This window comes from Nicotiana tabacum, chromosome 11 (assembly GCF_000715075.1).
Source record: "Nicotiana tabacum cultivar K326 chromosome 11, ASM71507v2, whole genome shotgun sequence".
Lineage (NCBI taxonomy): Eukaryota > Viridiplantae > Streptophyta > Magnoliopsida > Solanales > Solanaceae > Nicotiana > Nicotiana tabacum.
In genome coordinates, this window is record NC_134090.1 from 178,438,705 (window position 1) to 178,459,217 (window position 20,513).

Sequence of the window (20,513 nt, forward strand, 5' to 3'; positions counted from 1 at the left end):
CTAACAAGTGGCCTTCATGTACTCTATGTTCTTGTTTGCAAAGACAAATATGCTAACATATATCAGCTGTATATCTTGTCTCGGAATTCATGCTCACAATACAAGACTAACTTTTGGCATCTTATTAATTTTGCTGGTTTCTCTTATGATGTTTTACATGCTTTCTTCACTATATTACACATTTCTCATCCACATGATTTCTCATATCTATTTAAGTTGTTTTTTATTGCACTATTCTTATTATGCTGCTTGGGATTTGGCAGAGTTGGTCTAATTTTATCGAGTTCTGATTTTGTTGGATCTAGAATCATTTCAAAAAGATTTGGTAAAACAACGAAGTATTTTAGGAGTTGATAAACTCGGCCATTGGCTTCCCTAAGTGGTGATCACTGCTTTATAAAATTCCAAGGTAGCTTCTTTTGGAGATCCAATTTTGATGAGCGATAACATAGTCACCACTACTCTCTCTTTGTGGTTCAGCTTTAGCTGAGCATGCAACCTAGCATGAATATGTAGGTTGTAAGTAATGAAATCAATCAAATAATGCTATTAGTGAGGGCACATGTTCCTCAGAGCTTGCAAGAGAAGGGGAAATAATTGTCATACAGATAATCCATTAACTCTTTTTGATTGTACATAATAATCCTTTTTGCTAGCAGGTTTTAGGTGTCTTGGCTCAGATAAAGGCTGAGAAGGATGCAGTTGATGCGCTAATACAACCTGTAGAAACATCTGACAGGCTTTTCCAAGAAATTCAAGCTCTGCAGAAGCAAGTTGATGATTTGGATTATGGTCTTGATATCCGTGGGCAAGGCGTAAGATCTATGGAGGAAATTCAATCAGAATTGGATGAACTGCAGAGCAAAAGGTATATTATTCTTCCTGTCTGCTAAAGTGCTTCTTTCTTCTTCTTTTCTGTATGTTAGACCAAATTTGATAAACTCTTGTATTTGTATTTTTAATAGCTAGGGGAGTCAGCACCTAAATTGTAATAATACAAAATTATGCCTTAGACTGTAACTTTTATCACTGTCCTATAACTGACAACCAGGGAAAATTTGTCTTCGGAAGTGGAGAAGCTGAAAGATGATCGGAGGTACATGGAAAATGAGTTTTCAAGTTTCCAATTGAGATGGTTTACTGTAAGGGAAGAGAAGGCGCAAGCAGCAAACAAATTGAACAATGTTAAAAGGGCAGAAGAGGAATTGGATGACTTGGTGGAGCAGAAAAATAAAGTTGAGCTTGAAGAGAAGGTAATCCTTTCACAGTTTTGATTAGGTTCATGGTTATCATAGTTGCATTTAGCTAGCCAATAGCATAGATTCAAATGTTTAGTGGTTGTAGTCTTCTTCTTTAATTCGTTCTTTTAAAGGCTGAGTTGTTTTGCTCCCTAACATGTATTTGTTTTCATGGAATCTCTTAAAAGAGCAGTGTACTGAGAGTTATGTGAAAATAGCACCTGTGATCCCTCACCTCTACAACGTGCTCCACATTTGTTCCTTGTGTATCAAACCTTGCTAGCACTCATGACACCTTAAAACTGATATGCTTTTGGTTAAAAAAGTAACTGAGAGAAGGGCTCACGTCACATACATCCATAACCATTACCTAAATTCAGAGAGAAGCCTGATGCTTGGAGCCTTCTCTCCCCTTATCTGCCACTTGTCTTGCCCACTTTGGTAACCTAGCATCCTTTCAATACCAAGTAAAAATCCAGATCTGTTCTAAAGTGAGAAACCTTTTTTTTTCTTTTGATAAGTCAAGTATCATTTTGTTGATGCCATACTAAGTGTGTCGATATTTACAACAAATGAGAATGGCTCAACCAGCATTGCCTATCATAGTCTCCATGTTGGAGATTGAACCTTATGCTGGAAGAAGAAACAATGTTTTAGATTTTCTGCGATACATGGATTTTACTTATGTAGTTCATGAATTAGTTTATTGGCTTGTACATGTACTAGGAAAAAGCAGAGTTGTAGAACTGATTATGAAACATGTACTAGACTAGGTACATGTTAGAGGAGTACCTGGTATGTTGTATGGCCAACTTATTTTTTTCTGTTTGCTGATAATGTTGTATAGTCAATTTATTTGAGTCAAGTTGAGACTTGAGAGAAGTAATAGAAGTATATTTTTCTCCACTTGTCTTCAAGAGAAAATGTGTGATTGAGTGCTATTCCTCCCCGGATTTCCAACATCTATTTATCTAGGAGGTTTGCCTTTTTATAAGAGTGTAAAATCATAGACATCAAGCCTCCCAAAAGTCTAACCAGCTTTCTGCAAAAAATTCCATTTTACACCAAGAGTATAAAGAAATTAAAGAGAACTCTTGACCCTCGATTTTGGACTTTCTACTCCGTCAAAAGTTCGTTCCTTTCACAGGACCGAAAATATGCAAAAAGGTGCCGTCTTCCCCCCCCCCCCCCCCCCTCTTTTCAGACGATCTCGAGCTCCACCCTGCCATCATTTCCGCTACTTTTCTAGGGTGCACCAACTTGATGTTTGAATGTTGTAAATAGCAAGGCCCACATTCTCTAGAAAACTTGCAATATAAAAGATGATCCATATCCGCTACAGTTTGGTTGGAAAGAAACTCCAGATGCTTTGAAAATTCAGCGAAAACTGAACATAAGATCAAAATGAATAGTATATTTTTCTTTCATTTCTGGTGTAAAGAAGCTTAGTTCAAGATGTAGAGTCCTTAGTTGATTCATTGAGTCCTTGTAACTGACACAAGACTTGTCTTTTGCTTGTTTTTTTACCTTTTTGGATGTCTTATAACTAGGGCTTGTTTCTCTTAGCACTATCTTTGTGCTGAGACCTACCTTTTTTTTTTAATCCTAATGAAATATGTTACCATCTAAAAAAGCGATGATCCATATCGTGCCTATGCTTTTTTGACATGCAACACCAACATACCAAGTAAAAAAATGTTACCTTCTTCAGCATGCTAGTTCTCCATATATATAACTAGATGTATTAAAAAAGAAAACCCTAACATCTAAATCGTGCTAAAAGATTCTTATTTCGTTCGATTCTCATTATTTTACAAGAGGAAATGCAATTCTCTTTAAAGTGAAAAAAGCAAAAACTAAGAAATTAACATTTTTATTTTACAAAAGGAAATGCATTATCTTTAAAGTGAGAAAAGCAAGAACTAAGAAATTAACTTTTCTTAAAATAAGAAGGCCAAATAAGAATGTTAAAATCTTTTGAAATGTAAACCACAAAATGTATGAAATATACACAATAAGACATGGCTGGGCATTAACTATAATGCCCAGCCATTGTTGTCATAATTTTTCCATTTGGGCATCAATTTCCTCTATGTAAGTTAAGAAAATGGATATTGGACCTAACTCAACCCTAAAAGTTAGCTCATAAGGTGAGGATTATCCAAGACCATATAAGAAGACCAATTACCCATCCCACAACTAATGTGGGACTGCTGGCGATCTGAAAGGAGCAAAAAAAATCATGAAAAAGTCGCCGGAAAGCTGGCTACTCGCCGGCGCGTGAGATCTACGCGTCGTCGGAGTCAGAGTTGTTGACGGCGCGTGGAGAGGTCCTTCCCGGAGCTGCTTACTGGGGTTTTTTGCGCCGTCGCCTGAGGAAGCTTGTAGTGGTGTTAGTTTTTCCACACTACTAGTGTATAATTTTTTTTGATGCATAAAGCCACCGCGAGGGAGAAAAAACTCGACTACTTCAAACAACTGGAACCCTATAGTGCTGCTGAGGAAGGAAACTCACCTCAAAACTGCAGCAGAGGCTCTGATATCCACAATGTTTTGCTAATATATTTGTTTGGTGTGATGCATTTGTGGTTAATGGATGTTACAGGACAACTACAATTCTGCATGGAGAATGTGTGCTTGATTATTCTGGCTTCTGTCCTTCGAAAAGGAAAGCATTAAGGAGATGTCAGAAATATACTATGAATTTTCTAGTCTGTCATGATAGTTTTGGTCCTGTGTGCTTGATAAAATCCTTGGAGGATCCTTGGACAAACTTGGTCCATTTCCACATCCTTTGGTGCTTGCCATTTTGCAACTCGGAGTAGTTTGCAACTTTATTCTTTGGGAATTATGAAGTCCTTTGTGCATGTGCCAGGTCGAAAAGCACTTTATGGTTGAAAAAAGATCTGTGCTCTTAGAAATTTCGTTTCACATAAGTTGATTTCAGACAGACTTTATTCATAATTGTATTTTTGTTGGTTTCTTGTTAATTGATCCAACCCATTTCAGGCCTATCTTTGATGTTGTTACATGAACCTACTACTTTTTAAAACTAGAAACAGTATGGATTCCTAGTCCACATTGCATTTGTTTATAATTGTGAACTTCAGCATCTTGCAGAGGCTGTTGGTCCCTTGTCGAAGGAAAAGGACAAGCACTTTAGGGACTACCAAAATCTGAAAACAAAACTTAGCAAGGAGTTGGAAGAGCAGGCAGAAATTAGAAGACATTATCAACAGGATGTAGATGAACTTAAGAAGATTACCTCCAAAATTAGAGAGTATGTCCAATACATTAGATGAAATGAAGATTACTCTTTAATCGGTGATATTGAAATTAGTTTTGTGCTGCAGGTATTATGAGTTAAAGAAAGAACAAAAATTGAATGAACTGCAGGACAAGCGAAGCCTGTCAGAATCTCAGCTTCAAAATTGTGAGTCCAGAAAGCAAGAGATTTCAGCTGAAGTGGCAAAAAGTAAGGCTTTAATGCAGAACCAGGACAATTTGAGACGCAACATTGAGGATAACTTGAACTATAGGAAAACTAAGGCCGATGTTGATAAGCTCACCTGTGAGATTGAATTACTGGAAGATAAAGTGCTGAAGATGGGTGGCCTCTCCACTATTGAGGCTGAGCTTAAAAGGCTTTCACATGAAAGAGAGAAGCTACTTTCTGAGGTATGAATTGATCTCTTCGTGAATGAATTCGGAAATCAGTTTTAGTATAAATAACCGACAGACATCATTTGCTACCTTTTGACTTTAGATGGATGTGTTACGCTCAGGAATTTTTCTCTTCTTGCTTCCATATGACTTTCAGAAAAGGTTGGAAAATATACAAGCTTAATCATGATGGAGAATTCAACTTTAAAGGTCTATAATCTGGTCTAGTTAATTTAAATCTTCTAGCTGCAGCAGTAGTGTGTCTGAAAGTGGATTCTTTCTAGGCACAGTTGAGCTTCGGCAACGTGGATTAGAAACAAGTTCAAAGTAGTTTATCACGCATTATCATCAAATAACTTGCATCAGCTACATAGTGAGTGCTGTAGTTTTTATTCGACATTTCTCTTGGATACTTTTCCTTGATTCCTTGGTGGTTGTCATTCCTCTTGACTGTTCACTCACACTTTCATTGTTTTGATATTCCTTCCTTTCAGTAAAGCACTGTACGTGTTTAGATTCAAATCAAACCTCTGTATGTGGCAATCTATTGACCTTTGAATTTACATGGTTTATCTTATTGCAGTTAAACAAGTGTCATGGTACCCTATCTGTTTATCAAAGCAGCATTTCCAAGAACAAAGTTGATCTTAAGCAGCCACAGTACAAGGATATTGACAAACGCTATTTTGATCAGCTAATCCAGCTGAAGGTAATATCTTAGTCCATTGGTGCAACTATGAAGCTAATTGCTTAGTTATTTATGGCATTAGAGTATCTAATCGTGTCATTAATGTACTTTTGGACAGACTACGGAGATGGCAAACAAGGATCTGGACAGATATTACAATGCCCTTGACAAATGAGCTCTTTGTACTTTAGCTATTAGATTCTTTCTGTACTTGATGTAAGTTTACGTGCATTCTCGCAAACAGCACGTGGTTCTAGCACTCAAACATTTTTCTTCTAACTTGTTGAAGAATATTCAAGACTATAGTAATTGGAGTAGTTCAAATATGTTTTGTTTTCACGAATGGAGCACATATTTTTTCAATAATTTTTTCTTAAAAAAATTTCTGTTATTACCATTTTTAGTGTTAGTGAGTTAAAAATTTAAGGGAGATGGCATTAGTGTAGACTTGTTTACGCTTTGTTGAATCATTTACCGCTTTTTCTTAGTACTGAGGAGCAGAAGAAGAGAATGTTTTGCTACATTGCTATCCACCCGTCCTTTCTTTTCTTCTTTTGGATAACCAAGAAATCTCCGAGGTTCAGCTAGCGCACGGTTCTAAACACAATGGATAATGGACCTGCCCTACTCTTTCTACTTAAATACTGGGCATTTGTGTGTATCATGGTTCGATCTCATGACATGCACCTAATACACAAATCATGAGCTGCACTTTTACCACAGACCAAAACCTTGAGGGCGCTACCCTTGTGTCTTTTCTTCGTTTAAAGAAAGGACTTCATTCAAAAAGGTAGGTTTGAAATATATACCCAAGTTATATCAATCATCTTTTTATTCATTTTGAAGTCAGCCATCAGATATGAAGCCTTATCTTCGATATTTTGGGTATCTACTAGTGCATGCCAAGTTCTGCTTTTGAGTTTATATTTGCTTGGCAGAGGAAAGCCATTGTTAAACATTCTTACTGCATAAGGAACACCATACCTTCCGTGGTGTGGTGGATCATTTGGAATTAAAAAAATGCTAGAATTTTGAGGATAGAACAAACTCTATACTTAGACTTAAAACGCAATTGTATTTTATTGCTTTAAACCCCAACATACTTGAGGCAATAACAAAGCAATTCATTCTCAAATCTCTTTACAGGTCCTACTCTTTACATGCAGCTCCCTAGGTCATGTAACGTTAGTTTCCTAGACCAACGTTGTACAAAATTTAAGTATCCAATTTTTTCGAGCTCCCTTCCCTTTTCTTTTTGAAAAAATTGTGTCTTATCCAGACGATGACCATTTTTGTATGTTGTACTCTTTTCAGGCGTCTCCTGTACTTGATCAAATGTGGAATTAAATACTTTCAATGTTCTATTTGGTTTCTCTTGTTTCAGAGCACTGATGCGCTTCCATACAATGAAAATGGAAGAGATAAATAAGATTATCAGGGAACTGTGGCAGCAGACTTACAGGGGCCAGGACATAGATTACATAAGCATTCATTCAGATTCCGAAGGTTCTGGTACTCGATCCTACAGCTATAGGGTACTAAACTATCTTTAAAGCCTGCTATGTCGTGTTTTCTTTATCAGCTGAAAGAATTTAATATGTGATGGTATTTGAGAAGGTGGGATGAATAGAAGTAGTTCTAATGTGAAAGATATTTTCCTATGTATACTCAAACATGGTAAAAGCTGTAAAGAATAAATCCAATTAAAATCCACCTTGTGGCGGCAAGTGCAAAGTGTACATTGAAATTAATCTTGATGTATAAGTACTAAATCCCCATATATTAGGTATTTTATTTTTTTGGTGAATTGTGAGCTTCACGCTTAAAGCCCCTGAATGTTTGTTTGACTTCTTTCACTTTTCCTTTTTTTAAAAATGCTTGTGATTCACAGGTTTTGATGCAAACCGGTGATACTGAGCTAGAGATGCGAGGGAGGTGTAGTGCTGGCCAAAAGGTGATCAATCATCTCATTTTTCATTTTTTCTTTAACGTGTTCAATTAATTTATATGCCAATAAAAGCTTTGGTTTGACGATGTCCTTTCCCTTTGCTTTGCCTCCTACCACCTCCCTCCCCCATAAAAAAGAAAAGAAACTTTTAGTGGACTCTTTTTCAGCTGTTTACTGAAAGCTTTGTTATTCTTCAGGTCCTTGCATCACTTATTATAAGATTGGCATTGGCTGAAACGTTTTGTCTCAACTGCGGAATTCTAGCACTGGATGAACCAACCACAAACCTAGATGGCCCCAACAGTGAGAGTCTTGCAGCAGCTCTCTTAAGGTATGTGGTTGGTGTTCATTTATTAATTGTGAGCTCTTTTTCAATATAGATTCTTTAGAGTTGCCTCTTTGTTTCTTCGATATCACCAGAATTATGGAGGACAGGAAAGGTCAAGAAAACTTCCAATTAATTGTCATTACACATGACGAGCGCTTTGCTCAATATATTGGCCAGCGCCAGCATGCAGAAAAGTATTATCGCATCACAAAAGATGACCAGTAAGTCTCAGTGGTTACCATTCCCTTCTTGATCTATGACACTTTTTGTCAGTATCCTGCATCTTTTAACACCTCCCCCCACCCCCACCCCCACCCCCACCCCACCCACCCAATTTTTTTCAGCCAGCACAGCATAATTGAAGCTCAGGAAATATTTGATTGAAATCACAAGGGTTTCAGCCTCTGGCAGTGATTATTCGTTAGACACTTCATGCTTGACTTAGTACATACTGATAAACTACTAGTCCAGTATACGGAAACTGAATAGAACAATCTCATTTTTCCATGGATATATATTTAATCTGCTCTTTCTTGTATTATGTACTCTGTAAATTATCTAATGTAAAATGATTTATGCTGAGCCACTTTTCATTGAATTTCCTCACATTCTGGTTTCTGACTTTCTGTGGATCGTAAGCAAGAAACTGAAACAAGCTGGTACCTAATGTATCAGAAGGGGTGAGTCGACTCTTGTTTATCCAAGGCTAAAAAAGAGAAGTGCAGTATTTGTGAAGAAAGTTTATTAATTAAAGAGATAGATATGTTCATTACCATGTAATTCCATTGGCCTGCCAATCTAAAGTTTAATCCTCTAATAGGTCACTTTAAATATATATCTGACTTTAGTGCATATCTGACGCTACTTGTCAGTTTACAAGACTCGGATCGTTCCATGTTTGATGCATCTATAATTTATTGTGCGTCCAGATTGTTTCCTCTTTAGTGCTGTACATGTGACATCCAATAGACTAATATGCTGAGTCGAGGGTCTATTGGAAACGGCCTCTTCATATCCACAAGGTAGGAGTAAGATTTACGTACACACTACCTTTTCCAGACCGCACTATGTGGGATTATACTGGGTATGTTGTCGTTGTTTAGTGTTGTACATGTGACATCCAGTAGACCAGTATGATGAGTTTGAATAGGTTTCACCTGATAGCGGTTACACTATTTAGTGCAGTGGCAGACTCCGAATTTTTTAGTCGTGATTGCTCAACCGCCTTAAATTTCAGAGGAATACTTTTTAGCACCAATATCTTTGTATGTCATTAGTAGCTTCCACTATAAAAATGTAGTGTTTAGGTTCTCCATTGATCTAATGTATTGTAAACTAAACCAGGCACCATGTTTTCCTGACGAAACTAATTTTAGGTGTTTTTTCCCTTTATTTGAAAAAGATGAAATAAATTTCTTAAAATCTTTCCTAAGATACATGGCTCAAATCAATTAGATATTGGCACTTTCCTCAGCGGGAGTTGAAGAAAGGCCTTTTAAGTTCGGTTTTTCGATATCACGGGTAGTCCACTTATATCGTAAGATAAGTATGGCTACCTTCAAGTCGATCTTTGAGAGATGTATCTCTACTACGATGTTCAGTCTATTTGTAGTGAATTAACTACACCTTTTCACAAGCCATTACATACGGTCTGATGCTTTTGAAGTTTGCTCGTATCTACATTTTTAATAAATTATGAACTCCGCAAAATGATCAACTGTCAACGTCTAAGAGAATATCGTTCACTTTTTATGGGTATGCGTAGAAGTGATTAGTCATATATAAGAGACAGAGCATTGCTTGCATTACTAAAGATACAAGAAATGAAAACAACATACATTCGTGGTACTCATTTTGGACATTACAATCTTGGTAAAGTTTAAGAAGAGGCCAGTTACGAACTGCCTTGCAAGACAAAAATCCAATAACCTACAGCACCAAGTGCAGAATAAAGAGGAAAACCATTATTTGTTTTTCTTCTGAATTGAGTTTAACTCGTAGAGAAATTTTTTTCTTCCATCAAAAGTAAAGAAACAAACCAAGAAACGCGATAACAGTTGTGATGCACACTGTGAATTTAGTCCTTGTACTTCATCTCGGACAACTTGAAGCCGGGCATGTCAAAAGAGGATGAGAATTTCTCGACGTCAGCCTTGAGTTCTTCAATTTCCTTGTTATTAACAAGACCCTTGTTGAAATCCTTCAAAAGCTTTCCGTACTCCTTCTGGATGTTCAAGGTGATGGTAACGGCCCTGTGGAGGAACTCGGCAATCTGCTCGAAGTCCTTCTCAACCAATCCCCTTGATGTCATTGCAGGAGTACCTGCAAATGGGAACTTCAATTAGTTAAATAGATTATGCATTGAAATAGATTCTTCTTCTTTTCTTTTTTTATATTATGTGAAAGAAGAAGAGTTCTGGGGGATTTCAAGTTTCAACTAAGGCAAGACTACGGATTCTCTCTGAAATTCGAAGGCTTGGCTTCTGCTTTTGGATAGGCACTAAAGACGGTACAAGTAGAAAAACATAAGTGCCAAAGTAAATTTAAGGTGGCTTTCATATTAGTGTCTTATTCCATGTCATTTGAGCTTTTCTTTTTTCCTATTCTAATCACCTTATTGACACACTAAGAAGTAGGTCTACATTATAATCCAACATTTTATGGAACATGGAACCCGATCATATACTCAGAAGGAAAACATTTCTCACTGACCTTGATATCAAGCTCAAGATATTGAAAAGGAAACATACAATATGCTTCAAGTCACTTTTTAACTAATCAGATTTACTAGAAGTTCAACATAAAACTTACCAATACGAACACCTCCTGGGGCCAAAGCACTGCTGTCACCGAAAACAGCATTCTTGTTAACAGTAATGTTGGCAAGGTCACAAAGCTTCTCAACCTTGTTACCTGCAAAAAACAAAATGGTTCATTTGCATAATCACTGTTTAAATGGTTAGAAGACTTCTCCGAGATGATTTAGAATAAAAAGAACTCTTACCAGTCAAACCAAGAGGCCTAAGATCCCAAAGGACAAGGTGGTTCTCAGTCCCACCAGTTACAAGCTTGTATCCTTTGTTCATGAGGTAGTTACCAAGAGCAACTGCATTGGCCTTCACTTGCTTAGCATAAGCCTTAAAACCAGGAGTTGCGGCCTGTTTCAGGGCAACAGCAAGAGCACCAATTTGGTGGTTGTGAGGACCACCCTGGAGCGAGGGGAAAACAGCAAAGTTAATCTTGTCTTCAAAGTCATAGACCGCATCCTCAGGCTGGCCTTTCTTTGGTGGCTTAGGGCCCTTGCGGTAGAAAATCATACCGGCCCTTGGACCCCTCAAGCTCTTGTGAGTGGTGGTAGTGACCAAGTCACAATATTCAAACGGATCCGCAGCTTCCTGTGTCCACAAATAACAAGATTCAGCTTGAAGCACAACAAGACCTAGATCTCGGATTGCATCAATTAAAACGGATGCTAACAATCCACATCAAATCCAAGTGTGGTATCAGAACTGATATCTCAAGAAAAGTTGAACTCATTGGTCCGCATTAAGCCTCATAATGCTCATCATGTAAAGAGAAATTGAGACACTAGTTGATCCAATTCTAGTTCCCACATCTTAAATCTTTTCCTCACTCTAGATCCACTTGTTTGAGAAAAAAATCTTTATAAACTTCACATGAAATTATTTTAATGAATAATTAATCAAAATGAACACAGATCACAATGCACGTCAGCCAGATCTATAATATTTTTAGGCACTTTACGCAAGCAAGTACACGGATCTAGGATTTGAACTTTATGCATTTTTAATTCTAGGATAACGAACTCAAGTGCTAGTAAAATTGGGTTCTAAATTCAAATTTTGTACATATTCAGTAAGAAACTTAACACATACATCGAGTAAAACAATGTGTTCAATCAAAATGAACACATAGATCACAAAGCATGGCACCCAGATCTATAATATTTTAAGGCACTTTACACAAGAAAATAGGCGGATCTAAGATTTGAACTTTATGCGTTCTAAATTCTAGGATAAGGACCTTAAGTGCTAGTAAAACTGGGTTCTGAATTTAATATTCGTACATAAATAATTAATTTTTAACACATATATAGAGTCTGGGCGAAAGCTACTATATTTGGCAATGCAGATCTGTGAAAATTTCAAAATCCAAATGCAGATCCAAGTAACACCAAAAATGTAAAACGAAGAACAGAGCAAAAAAAATATACCTGAGCAGCAACAAGACCACTAATGTGAGCCATATCACAAAGCAAAAGGGCCCCACATTTATCAGCAATTTCTCTAAATCTCTTATAATCCCAATCTCTAGGATAAGCACTACCACCACAAATAATCAATTTAGGCCTAAAATCCAAAGCCTTCTCTTCCAACCTATCATAATCAATATATCCATTTGTTGAATTCACCTTATAAGGCAAACTCTCAAAATAAATCGAAGTAGCAGAAATTTTCTTCCCACCAGAAGTATAATAACCATGAGTTAAATGTCCACCAGATGGTAAATCCAATCCCATAATCCTATCATGTGGATTCAAAACAGCTGTATACGCAGCGAAATTCGCTGGGCTACCAGAATAGGGTTGAACATTTACTCCCCATTTTGTCGGATCTAAATGAAAAGCCGTTAAAGCACGGCTTCTCGTTAGATTTTCGATTATGTCAATGTATTCATTTCCACCGTAGTAACGGTTACCGGGAATTCCTTCAGAGTATTTGTTGGTTAAAGCACTGCCGAGAGCTTCAATTACGGCGAATGATGTGAAGTTTTCCGATGCGATTAGTTCGATTCCGCGGGATTGGCGGCGTTTTTCCTTTTCGATTAGGTCATGGATTTCGGGATCTACGGCGGAGAGAGGTTCGTTGCCCCAAACTGAAACGGGATCCATTAGAGGAAAATTGAGAGGAAGAAATGAAAGAGAGAAAATTTAAGGGCTGTGGGCAAATTGAAGAGGAAGTGGAAGGGGAATATTTAAAGAGGTAAGATTGAGTGAATTGACAATAATGCCCTCGCCCACCCTTTCCTTTTTTTTTTTCTTTTTAAATCTTCTTGTTCTTTTTTATTTTTATTTATGAATACAGTCAAAACTAGTGCTGTTCATTCGGATCGAATATCCGAAATCCGAACCGATCTATTCAATTTTGAATTTCTGATTTTGGATTATGTTTATTAAAATTTCGGATTGGTGTATTTTAATTCAATCCAATCCGAAATCCGAAATTATTAGGACATGTATAAATACTACACTTTAATTTACATCAACCTCCAAGTTATTACCTTTACAATTGCTAAATTTAACTATATTAGCATCATAGTACTCTCATAATTGCATAAACATGAATTTTTCTTAATGTATTGCCTCTTTTACAAAGAAAATATACATATTAGTTTAACTTTGAGGTATAATAATACGATTCGATATCCGATCCGATCCAAACTTTAAAATCCGATCTGATCCGATATAATTCAGATCGAATTCGGATTGCATTTTCTAGAATCCGAAATTCGAAATTCGAATCTGAAATATGCTAAATCCGATCTGATCCGATCCGTGCACAGCCCTAGTCAAAATTCCTTTTAACAATCTCATTTCTTCTGATATTTTTTTGTTGCTATAGTAAAGTACCGTTGAAAAAAACATATATTATAACATAGCAGGAAAAATTGGTTCCAAAAAAAATAGGTCGTTATAATAATCAGGGGCAGAGCTAGAGTGTCGAGAGCGGTTTCAGGCGAACCTCGTTGCTTTGGTTCGAACCTTGTATTTGTCTTAAAAAAAATTTTAAATATATATAAATTATTAATTTAGAACCCACTAACTTAAAGCGAATAAAATTCATGGTCGCGTCTCTGATGATAATGTATTATTATTGAGGATAACTATTATAGATAGATTAGAAAATATATTTTATTTTGTTGTTTGGATGTTGGTGAAGTTGATGTTGGGGTTGGTGAATGGAGGGCCAAAAAGGGAAGTGACGTGGTAGTCAATTAGGTGGTTGAATTCTTTTTGTCAAGGGAGAGATTTAACATCTATATCGGAAATTATATCATGACAATCAAGAAAAGTAAATTTCTATATTTTAGTTAATGGTCATCCAATTTATGACTTTTTCTATAAACTTACCAATTTAATTTTATCAGTTTAAAATTTTATACTTACCAAGAGTTGAACTTAATGAACGAGAATTTGGGATTCTATCATGTTTCATTTGATTTATTAGATTCAAAATAATTATTTGTATTTCTTTTATGAATTTTTACTCGTTTTATGAATTATTTGTACGGCGTTGATATTATTTTTCTTGTTTCTTTTGTTATTACGAATCTATTCTTTTGTTCTTTTCTGATATTATTGTATCTTCTGTTGAGTCGAGGATCTCTCGGAAACAGCCTATCTATCATTCCGGGATATGGGTAAGATCTGCGTACACTCTATCCTCCTCAGACCCCACTAGTAAAATTTTACTGAATTATGTTATTGTTGTTGTTGTTGTTGTTACGAAACAACGACAGAATCCAAAATAGTATAGTTCGTACTTTTTAAAATTTTGTTTTTATAACAATATTTTTATTTTTAGGCTTATATGCTTCTTTTTAATAAGTACTAGTACTACTTATTTGAACTCATATAGTACCGAAAAGTTAAATGTTTGGAATCATATACGTTAAAACAAAAAGCTAGTCTCCATCTCGTTTGCTGGTCGTCCTCTAACACTATGAAGCAGAGCGGATCCCGAATTTTACCTCTATGAGTTTAACATTTGCTATTTTAAACATTAAATTTATTATATTTTTAAAATTAAAGATTCATATCTATATGTAGGCATATAAATTTTATTGGAATTAAATTCATAAAATAATTTAGACTATATTTTAAATTCAAGATATATTAGTTCAAATAAATTTATTGGGCTATTATAATTGAATTAATTATATAAGTCCAACATGTATGGATTAACTAAATAAGTCTTAATCCATTGGGCTAGCCCATTTAATTGGGCTAAAGTGATGAGCCCACTTCAATAAGCCCAAGATGTCAACTTACTAGAGGCCCAGTGCCACGTGTCAAATGACGTGGCACACTAAGTCAAACGGAAGAGCCAGTACGATCATGCCACGTGTCAAAATGACAAGGCATGCCAAGTCACATTAAAAGGCTAATGAAATCGTGCCACGTGTGTAAGTGACACGTTCTGGTCAATCAAATGCGGCCATGTCACACTTCAACTTGATTGGTCGGAAAGAGTTTGTTCTTATCACAACTCCTCCTTTCCACCACTATAAATAGGGGTCTTCATAACTCAGAAGTTATAACAAGAAGCAAGAGAGAGCTCGTGGATCAAACACCGCGAATTCCTCCACAAGTTTCAAGCTTCAAGCAATCAAGTTCAACAGATCAAGTTCAAGCTCAAGAACGAAGAACAAATCAAGGCTTAAGAAGTGCGAGTTCAAATCAAAATTCGTGCCAGTTGAATTCAAGATCATCGTTCGTGGCAACAAACATAGATTCAAGATCAAGCTCAAAGACCCTTGAATTTATTTACAATTGGAAAGAAGAATCAGAGGATCCATAAAAATTGTAACACTCAAAATAAAATACTACGATTGTTGCGATATTTTCTGTCTTGATTTTATTTTTTCGACGCAAATTTATTGTCTACACTACTATTTATTATAATTTTAGTAAATTTTTACACATAAATATATATTATACGTGAAAAGTACTGGGTTTAGTAAACCCGCTGTCCGAAACCTACATTCGCCCCTGCTATGAAAACCAATGTTGTTATTTTTTTTTAATTTAAGGTGTATAATTGGTATCAAGATTTGTACCGATAGTTTTTTTTTTACACTTTCATTCACTGAGGGGCGGCTCAAGCACATATACAGCCTAAAGCCAAAGTTTAACGTGAGGTTTAAATTTTTTTAAAAAGGTTATGATATATATTTCTATTTGAATTCTATTCTTCTGGATTTATGAGATGCTAAGCTGTTAATAATATTTTATAATTAAATTTTAAAATAATTTGTTTTCAAATAATATAGCCAAACTATTTAATTTTTTTTGAGACATTATTGATCTTAGCTAAGATTAGTAATGTTAATTTTGAAAAACTTCTTTCGCTGAAGCAAATGTTACGGGAAATGTTAATATTATTATATAAGCAAAGTACTATCTTTAACTTATACTATTTCCCTTATCAAATCAATTTCAATTCACACGTTAAATATTCATACTATCCATTTTTAAGTAAGCCAAACAATTACGTTATTTACATAGCAAAAATATTCTCCTTTTTATATAAGAAAAAATATTAAAATATTATTTTTTAAAATACCTGTAAACCTATTATTTAAAAAAAGAAAGAAAAAAGAATAGGGCCTCCCAAATTTAGGGGCATGAGGCACTTGCCTCATTAACTATCGTACGACAAACTTCAACGATACTACTCTATACTTGCTAATTAAGCCTTCATACAAATTTGGAGTGTTTAGATGGGAGATTTTAGGAGGAAATGAATTTTCCCCACTAATTTTTTGTTAAACTAGGGATAAAATGTAGTGACTTCACTGCTTTAGTGAACAAATTTCAATTATTTTAACAAGATGAAAAATAATTTCTTACTATTATAATTGACAAAGTTCAAGTAATTTTGTGTTGACAAGAAAACTTTTTAACTTAATTGTTATAGTAATAGGTAAAACTCAATGACTATAACGTGAAATTTGCTCTAGCGGCAAAGAAAACACGAGATAAATACAATTTCAAATTCTACCAAACGAAAACTAATGACCTGTTTGATCATAGATTTTGTCAAATAAGAGATTTTTCTTGGCAAATATATGTTTGACCATAGATTTAGCTGTATTTTGGCAAATTTCCAAAATCCAAATCCCAAAATCAGCTATCACTATTATATTTTTTAAAAATTGCCTCAAACTTTTGTATTTTATAAAAGAGCTCACGATTTATTATTTTGTAATAATATTGTTACGACTTATCGGTCATCTGATACTGTATTATGTAGTAAATTTTATATCAAATTTATTTATGTTTAGGATTATGGTTTGCGATAATATAATGAATGTTATTGATAAAGGTATTGTTGGGTATATGTGATAGTTTTTAGAATTTGTGTATAAGTCACGTTTCATGTTTTTTTCTTAAAAAAAGTAAAATATATTTTGAAAACTTATATCCAAACACATTTTCATATTCAAATCAAAATTCACCCGTATCAAATTTTTCAAAACAAATTTAAAAATTTATGATCAAACGCTAGCTAAAAAAAACTAAAAGGGTAGGATTGGCAATACATGAAAACAATATAAATAAGTTGCTTTGTTAAGGAAATGGGAGTAACTCGCCCACGTTTGAGCATTCAGATCCAATTACCGACACCAACCAAACACATATTTTTGTGATTCTTCTACTTTTTGTGAAATCAAAACACAACCGACGGCCTGTCGTTGCCTTAAATTAAGCACTGCCCCATGTGGCGGTGGTCTATAAATGAAGATCTCCACTAATATATGTTCACTACTTGCCACACTCTAGAGATCTACTTACCTGTGCTCTCATTAATTAAATACTTGAAACCATGTGAAGATAGATAGTATGTTTCTAAGTATTTTTGATCCAGTAAAAAATAGGGTTGATATTTCATATCTCTTGACGACACGATTGGCATGAAAGATTTTATATTTGAGCGTATGCCTTCTTCCTCCACGGGCAGGGCAATGTACCACGCAATGGATCGGTTAGAAAGAAGAACAAATTTATTACATGTCTGGTTCTCAATAATCTTTTCCGTATCAATAGATAGAGTAGATTTCTTATCCTTGGTCAATCAAAGGATTTTCTTCTCTCTATATTTAGTTATCATCGACTCGAGACTATGCAAGACAAGCCTACATCCTATACCGGCTCCAGGCCAAAGTGATGAAAAGGCAAATGATCGAATATCGTAATATAATATAAAAAGGTCCATGAGAAAACCTAACCCTCATTTTATGGAAATTAAAATAAAGTTTATTCATTCAATAGTGTTTAACACCTCCGAAGGATGTGCTCTATTTCTCTAGTACACTTCCTATGCAAAGTTGAGAAAAACTTATTTGAGCTAAATTGAACATTATAATGTAAACAATAGTTGTCACAATGGGAAGAATTTATCAAGGGTTGCTACTTCATAAATTTTGCCGTAGAGTTCCAATATAAATTTGTCTTTGAGAGTGTTTTTTTTTTGGAAATAAAAAGAAAATGGGTGAAAATTATTTCTCATTTAAAAATTAAACTTGTATACGGTCATAATCGCATGCCTCCGATTATAGGCTCGAGGGACCGAGTTTAGGCGAGGTCGAGTTCGAGCTCGAGGGACCAGACTCGAGTTCGAAGATAGAGCACGATGCGTACCGAGACCGAGTATGCTCGACCCCGAAATAGTACCGTTATGGACTTGTAATAGAATGAGCGAGATTCCTACATACGTCCCCAAGATCGTGGTGCAAATCCCAGAATAGGATTGTACGATTCCGTACTAGGCGGTTAGACAGTTGTACCAAGAATATTCCTTACTGTAAATAGAAATATTCCTTATTTAGGGTTCCCTTATTATATAAAGGGGACCCCAATCATTTGTAAGATCATCTAATCATTAAGCAAAGAATATACTCTCTACCTTTTGTCTACTGTTCATCAGAATTGTCTTTTAGCTTTATTGTTCTTACTTACTTTTCTTGCTTAATTGTTCTTATAGTTCTAAGTCAACCTCGGGGTCACTAAGCTCGAGGTCGCCGCTGCTGAATTACATTGGTTTGATTCACTTATCTCTTTCATTGCTACTTCATATTTTTTGATTATTAATTGGTATTGAACCAAATCACATATCTTTAAAACCACAAATCAAATTTAATTGTTACTCGTATTTTCGAGGTAAACAAAACTACTACTCCAATTTTAAAAAATAGACATTCTTCCCCTGGCTTAAACTCTATTTCCATGAATTGTTGCTATGTTAAAGTTAAAAAATATGTGTATTCAATTTTAACTCGAAATATTATTTATACGCTAAATTGTGTCTCGATCTCCTCTATCACGACCTTCAATTACTATTGCATGATGATTGTTCCATCGCATTTTATAATACACAAATTTGCAACTCGCAAAATGTTCATCATTTGGCCTGTCTACAGGGGCAGATTTAGGGGCGCAAGGGTGTTCACCCGAACACCCTTCGCCGAAAAATTACACTGTATATATAAGACAAAATTTGTTTTTTTATCTCTATATATTAAGTTTTGAACACCCTTAACACAATCCAAAAGTATAGTTTAGTGGTCAAGGGGGTTCAAAATCTATCCTGCCTCCGCCACTGCCTGTCTATATCTGATTTCTTTTATTTTTATTTATTCCTTTCAACAGATACGGCTCAAGAAGTGGAAAGGATAATTTCCTGGTAAGACACTTTGAGCTGTGACAATATTATCATTTTCCTAATTCATTTTTGGATTTGATCTCTCTTTTTGGTAGGTGAAAGACCACTACTAGTCCACGACAAGAATACATGCGTTTTTTCTCCTCTTTTTTTATTTTATTTAAAGTAAAGACATATTGTTATTACGTTGATATCTCTTACCAACCTTATTTCCCCCACCATCTTTCTGAAAAGTATTAAAAGATTAATTAATTAATTAAATTGTAGCCTTCCACCACAAGAGGAAAAAACTAGTATTATATATAGGTGTTTATCGGGCGGGCTGGGACGGGCTGTACACAAAAATGATCAGCTCGTTAGGGTTACGGGCGGATTGTTAGCGGGCTGGGATTTTTCGGGTTCTATAGGGCCTGTACGGGTTCGGGCGGGTCGGGATTGTTTTTTTAATTATTTTTAACTATCTTATATATTTTTTTTCAATGTTATTGATAGTTTAGGCGGTTTTGCGGGCCGAGGCCCGTTAAGAACCCGTTAAGGGCTTAACGGGTTGTGACGGGTTCGAGTACCCGTTTGGCAAAAATTTAACGTTACTAGCCCGTCCCCCGTCCAATCCGTCCCAACCCGCACATGAGTGCATAGTAACGAGCTGAGCCAGGTTGAACCGGGTTGTTAGCGGGTCAACCGGCCGATTAACACCTCTAGTATTATATTCCTTTTCAATGAAATATGGTTGCTTAAGAAATTCAACTCAACCACTACCACCAACTTTTTTTGTCCTATTTTTCTGCTTGTCCACTCATACAGGAAGTACACAACTCTTTTACCAAACCAGGGAGTTGGTGAAAGTACAAAAATTAATTAATACTATTTGGAATTTGACGAAATTGGAGAAATATTCCGATCTCCTAGGATGCTAAGCTAGAAAAAGTTATTAAAATTTTATTGAAAATTAATTTTTGGAAGTTAAAGTGGTGTTTGAAGATGCATTTTATTTGAAAAAAAAAATTTAAAGTTTTGTGATGAAAGCAAAAATTTTATCCAAAAACTATCCTAAACTAGTTTTTTGGAAATTTATCTTTCAAAAACTGATCGTATTCTATGAAAAAATAATATTTTTAATTTATTTTAAAAAAATAGCCAAAATCTATAACCAAACCGGAGCTAAGGGTATGGTTGATATGCT

General features: G+C 35.4%; 3 protein-coding genes across 5 annotated transcripts in view; 2 read left to right on the top strand and 1 right to left on the bottom strand.

Annotated features, from left to right (window-relative positions):
* The window catches only part of LOC107797609 (DNA repair protein RAD50-like), a 27,316-nt gene extending 20,204 nt beyond the window's left edge, over positions 1 to 7,112 (top strand). Inside the window, exons 15-21 of one of the 3 annotated variants that reach the window (XM_075225800.1) lie at positions 660 to 868; positions 1,052 to 1,253; positions 4,349 to 4,518; positions 4,592 to 4,916; positions 5,485 to 5,610; positions 5,708 to 5,805; positions 6,974 to 7,112. In XM_075225800.1, the coding sequence (XP_075081901.1) occupies positions 660 to 868; positions 1,052 to 1,253; positions 4,349 to 4,518; positions 4,592 to 4,916; positions 5,485 to 5,610; positions 5,708 to 5,764 (1,089 nt within the window). In that variant the 3' untranslated portion in view covers positions 5,765 to 5,805; positions 6,974 to 7,112. Of the gene's footprint in view, positions 1 to 659; positions 869 to 1,051; positions 1,254 to 4,348; positions 4,519 to 4,591; positions 4,917 to 5,484; positions 5,611 to 5,707; positions 5,929 to 6,973 lie in introns of those variants that run through there. The other 2 variants (XM_075225801.1, XR_012696880.1) reach the window with 2 other exon arrangements.
* Positions 6,981 to 8,445, top strand: LOC142166448 (DNA repair protein RAD50-like). The gene is made up of 5 exons (XM_075225802.1): positions 6,981 to 7,124; positions 7,481 to 7,543; positions 7,735 to 7,868; positions 7,958 to 8,086; positions 8,210 to 8,445. Exons 1-5 carry the CDS (start codon positions 6,981 to 6,983, stop codon positions 8,247 to 8,249), a joined length of 510 nt encoding a protein of 169 aa, XP_075081903.1. The 3' UTR covers positions 8,250 to 8,445.
* A 1,204-nt stretch (positions 8,446 to 9,649) lies between these two features.
* LOC107761184 (serine hydroxymethyltransferase 4) lies at positions 9,650 to 12,863 on the bottom strand. Its single transcript, XM_016579371.2, has 4 exons — positions 12,100 to 12,863; positions 10,870 to 11,260; positions 10,677 to 10,778; positions 9,650 to 10,187 (listed from the first exon to the last, which is right to left on the bottom strand). Exons 1-4 carry the CDS (start codon positions 12,775 to 12,777, stop codon positions 9,943 to 9,945), a joined length of 1,416 nt encoding a protein of 471 aa, XP_016434857.1. The 5' UTR covers positions 12,778 to 12,863; the 3' UTR covers positions 9,650 to 9,942.
* Positions 12,864 to 20,513: the final 7,650 nt, after the last annotated feature.

Coding starts and splice junctions, on each gene's coding strand:
- LOC142166448 (XM_075225802.1), top strand. CDS start 6,981: ATGCGCTTCCATACAATGAAAATGGAAGAGATAAATAAGATTATCAGG. Junction 7,125..7,480: donor CTCGATCCTACAGCTATAGG/GTACTAAACTAT, acceptor TGTGATTCACAG/GTTTTGATGCAAACCGGTGA. Junction 7,544..7,734: donor GGTGTAGTGCTGGCCAAAAG/GTGATCAATCAT, acceptor GTTATTCTTCAG/GTCCTTGCATCACTTATTAT.
- LOC107761184 (XM_016579371.2), bottom strand. CDS start 12,777: ATGGATCCCGTTTCAGTTTGGGGCAACGAACCTCTCTCCGCCGTAGAT. Junction 11,261..12,099: donor GTGGTCTTGTTGCTGCTCAG/GTATATTTTTTT, acceptor TTGTGGACACAG/GAAGCTGCGGATCCGTTTGA. Junction 10,188..10,676: donor CCCAGGAGGTGTTCGTATTG/GTAAGTTTTATG, acceptor TCCCATTTGCAG/GTACTCCTGCAATGACATCA.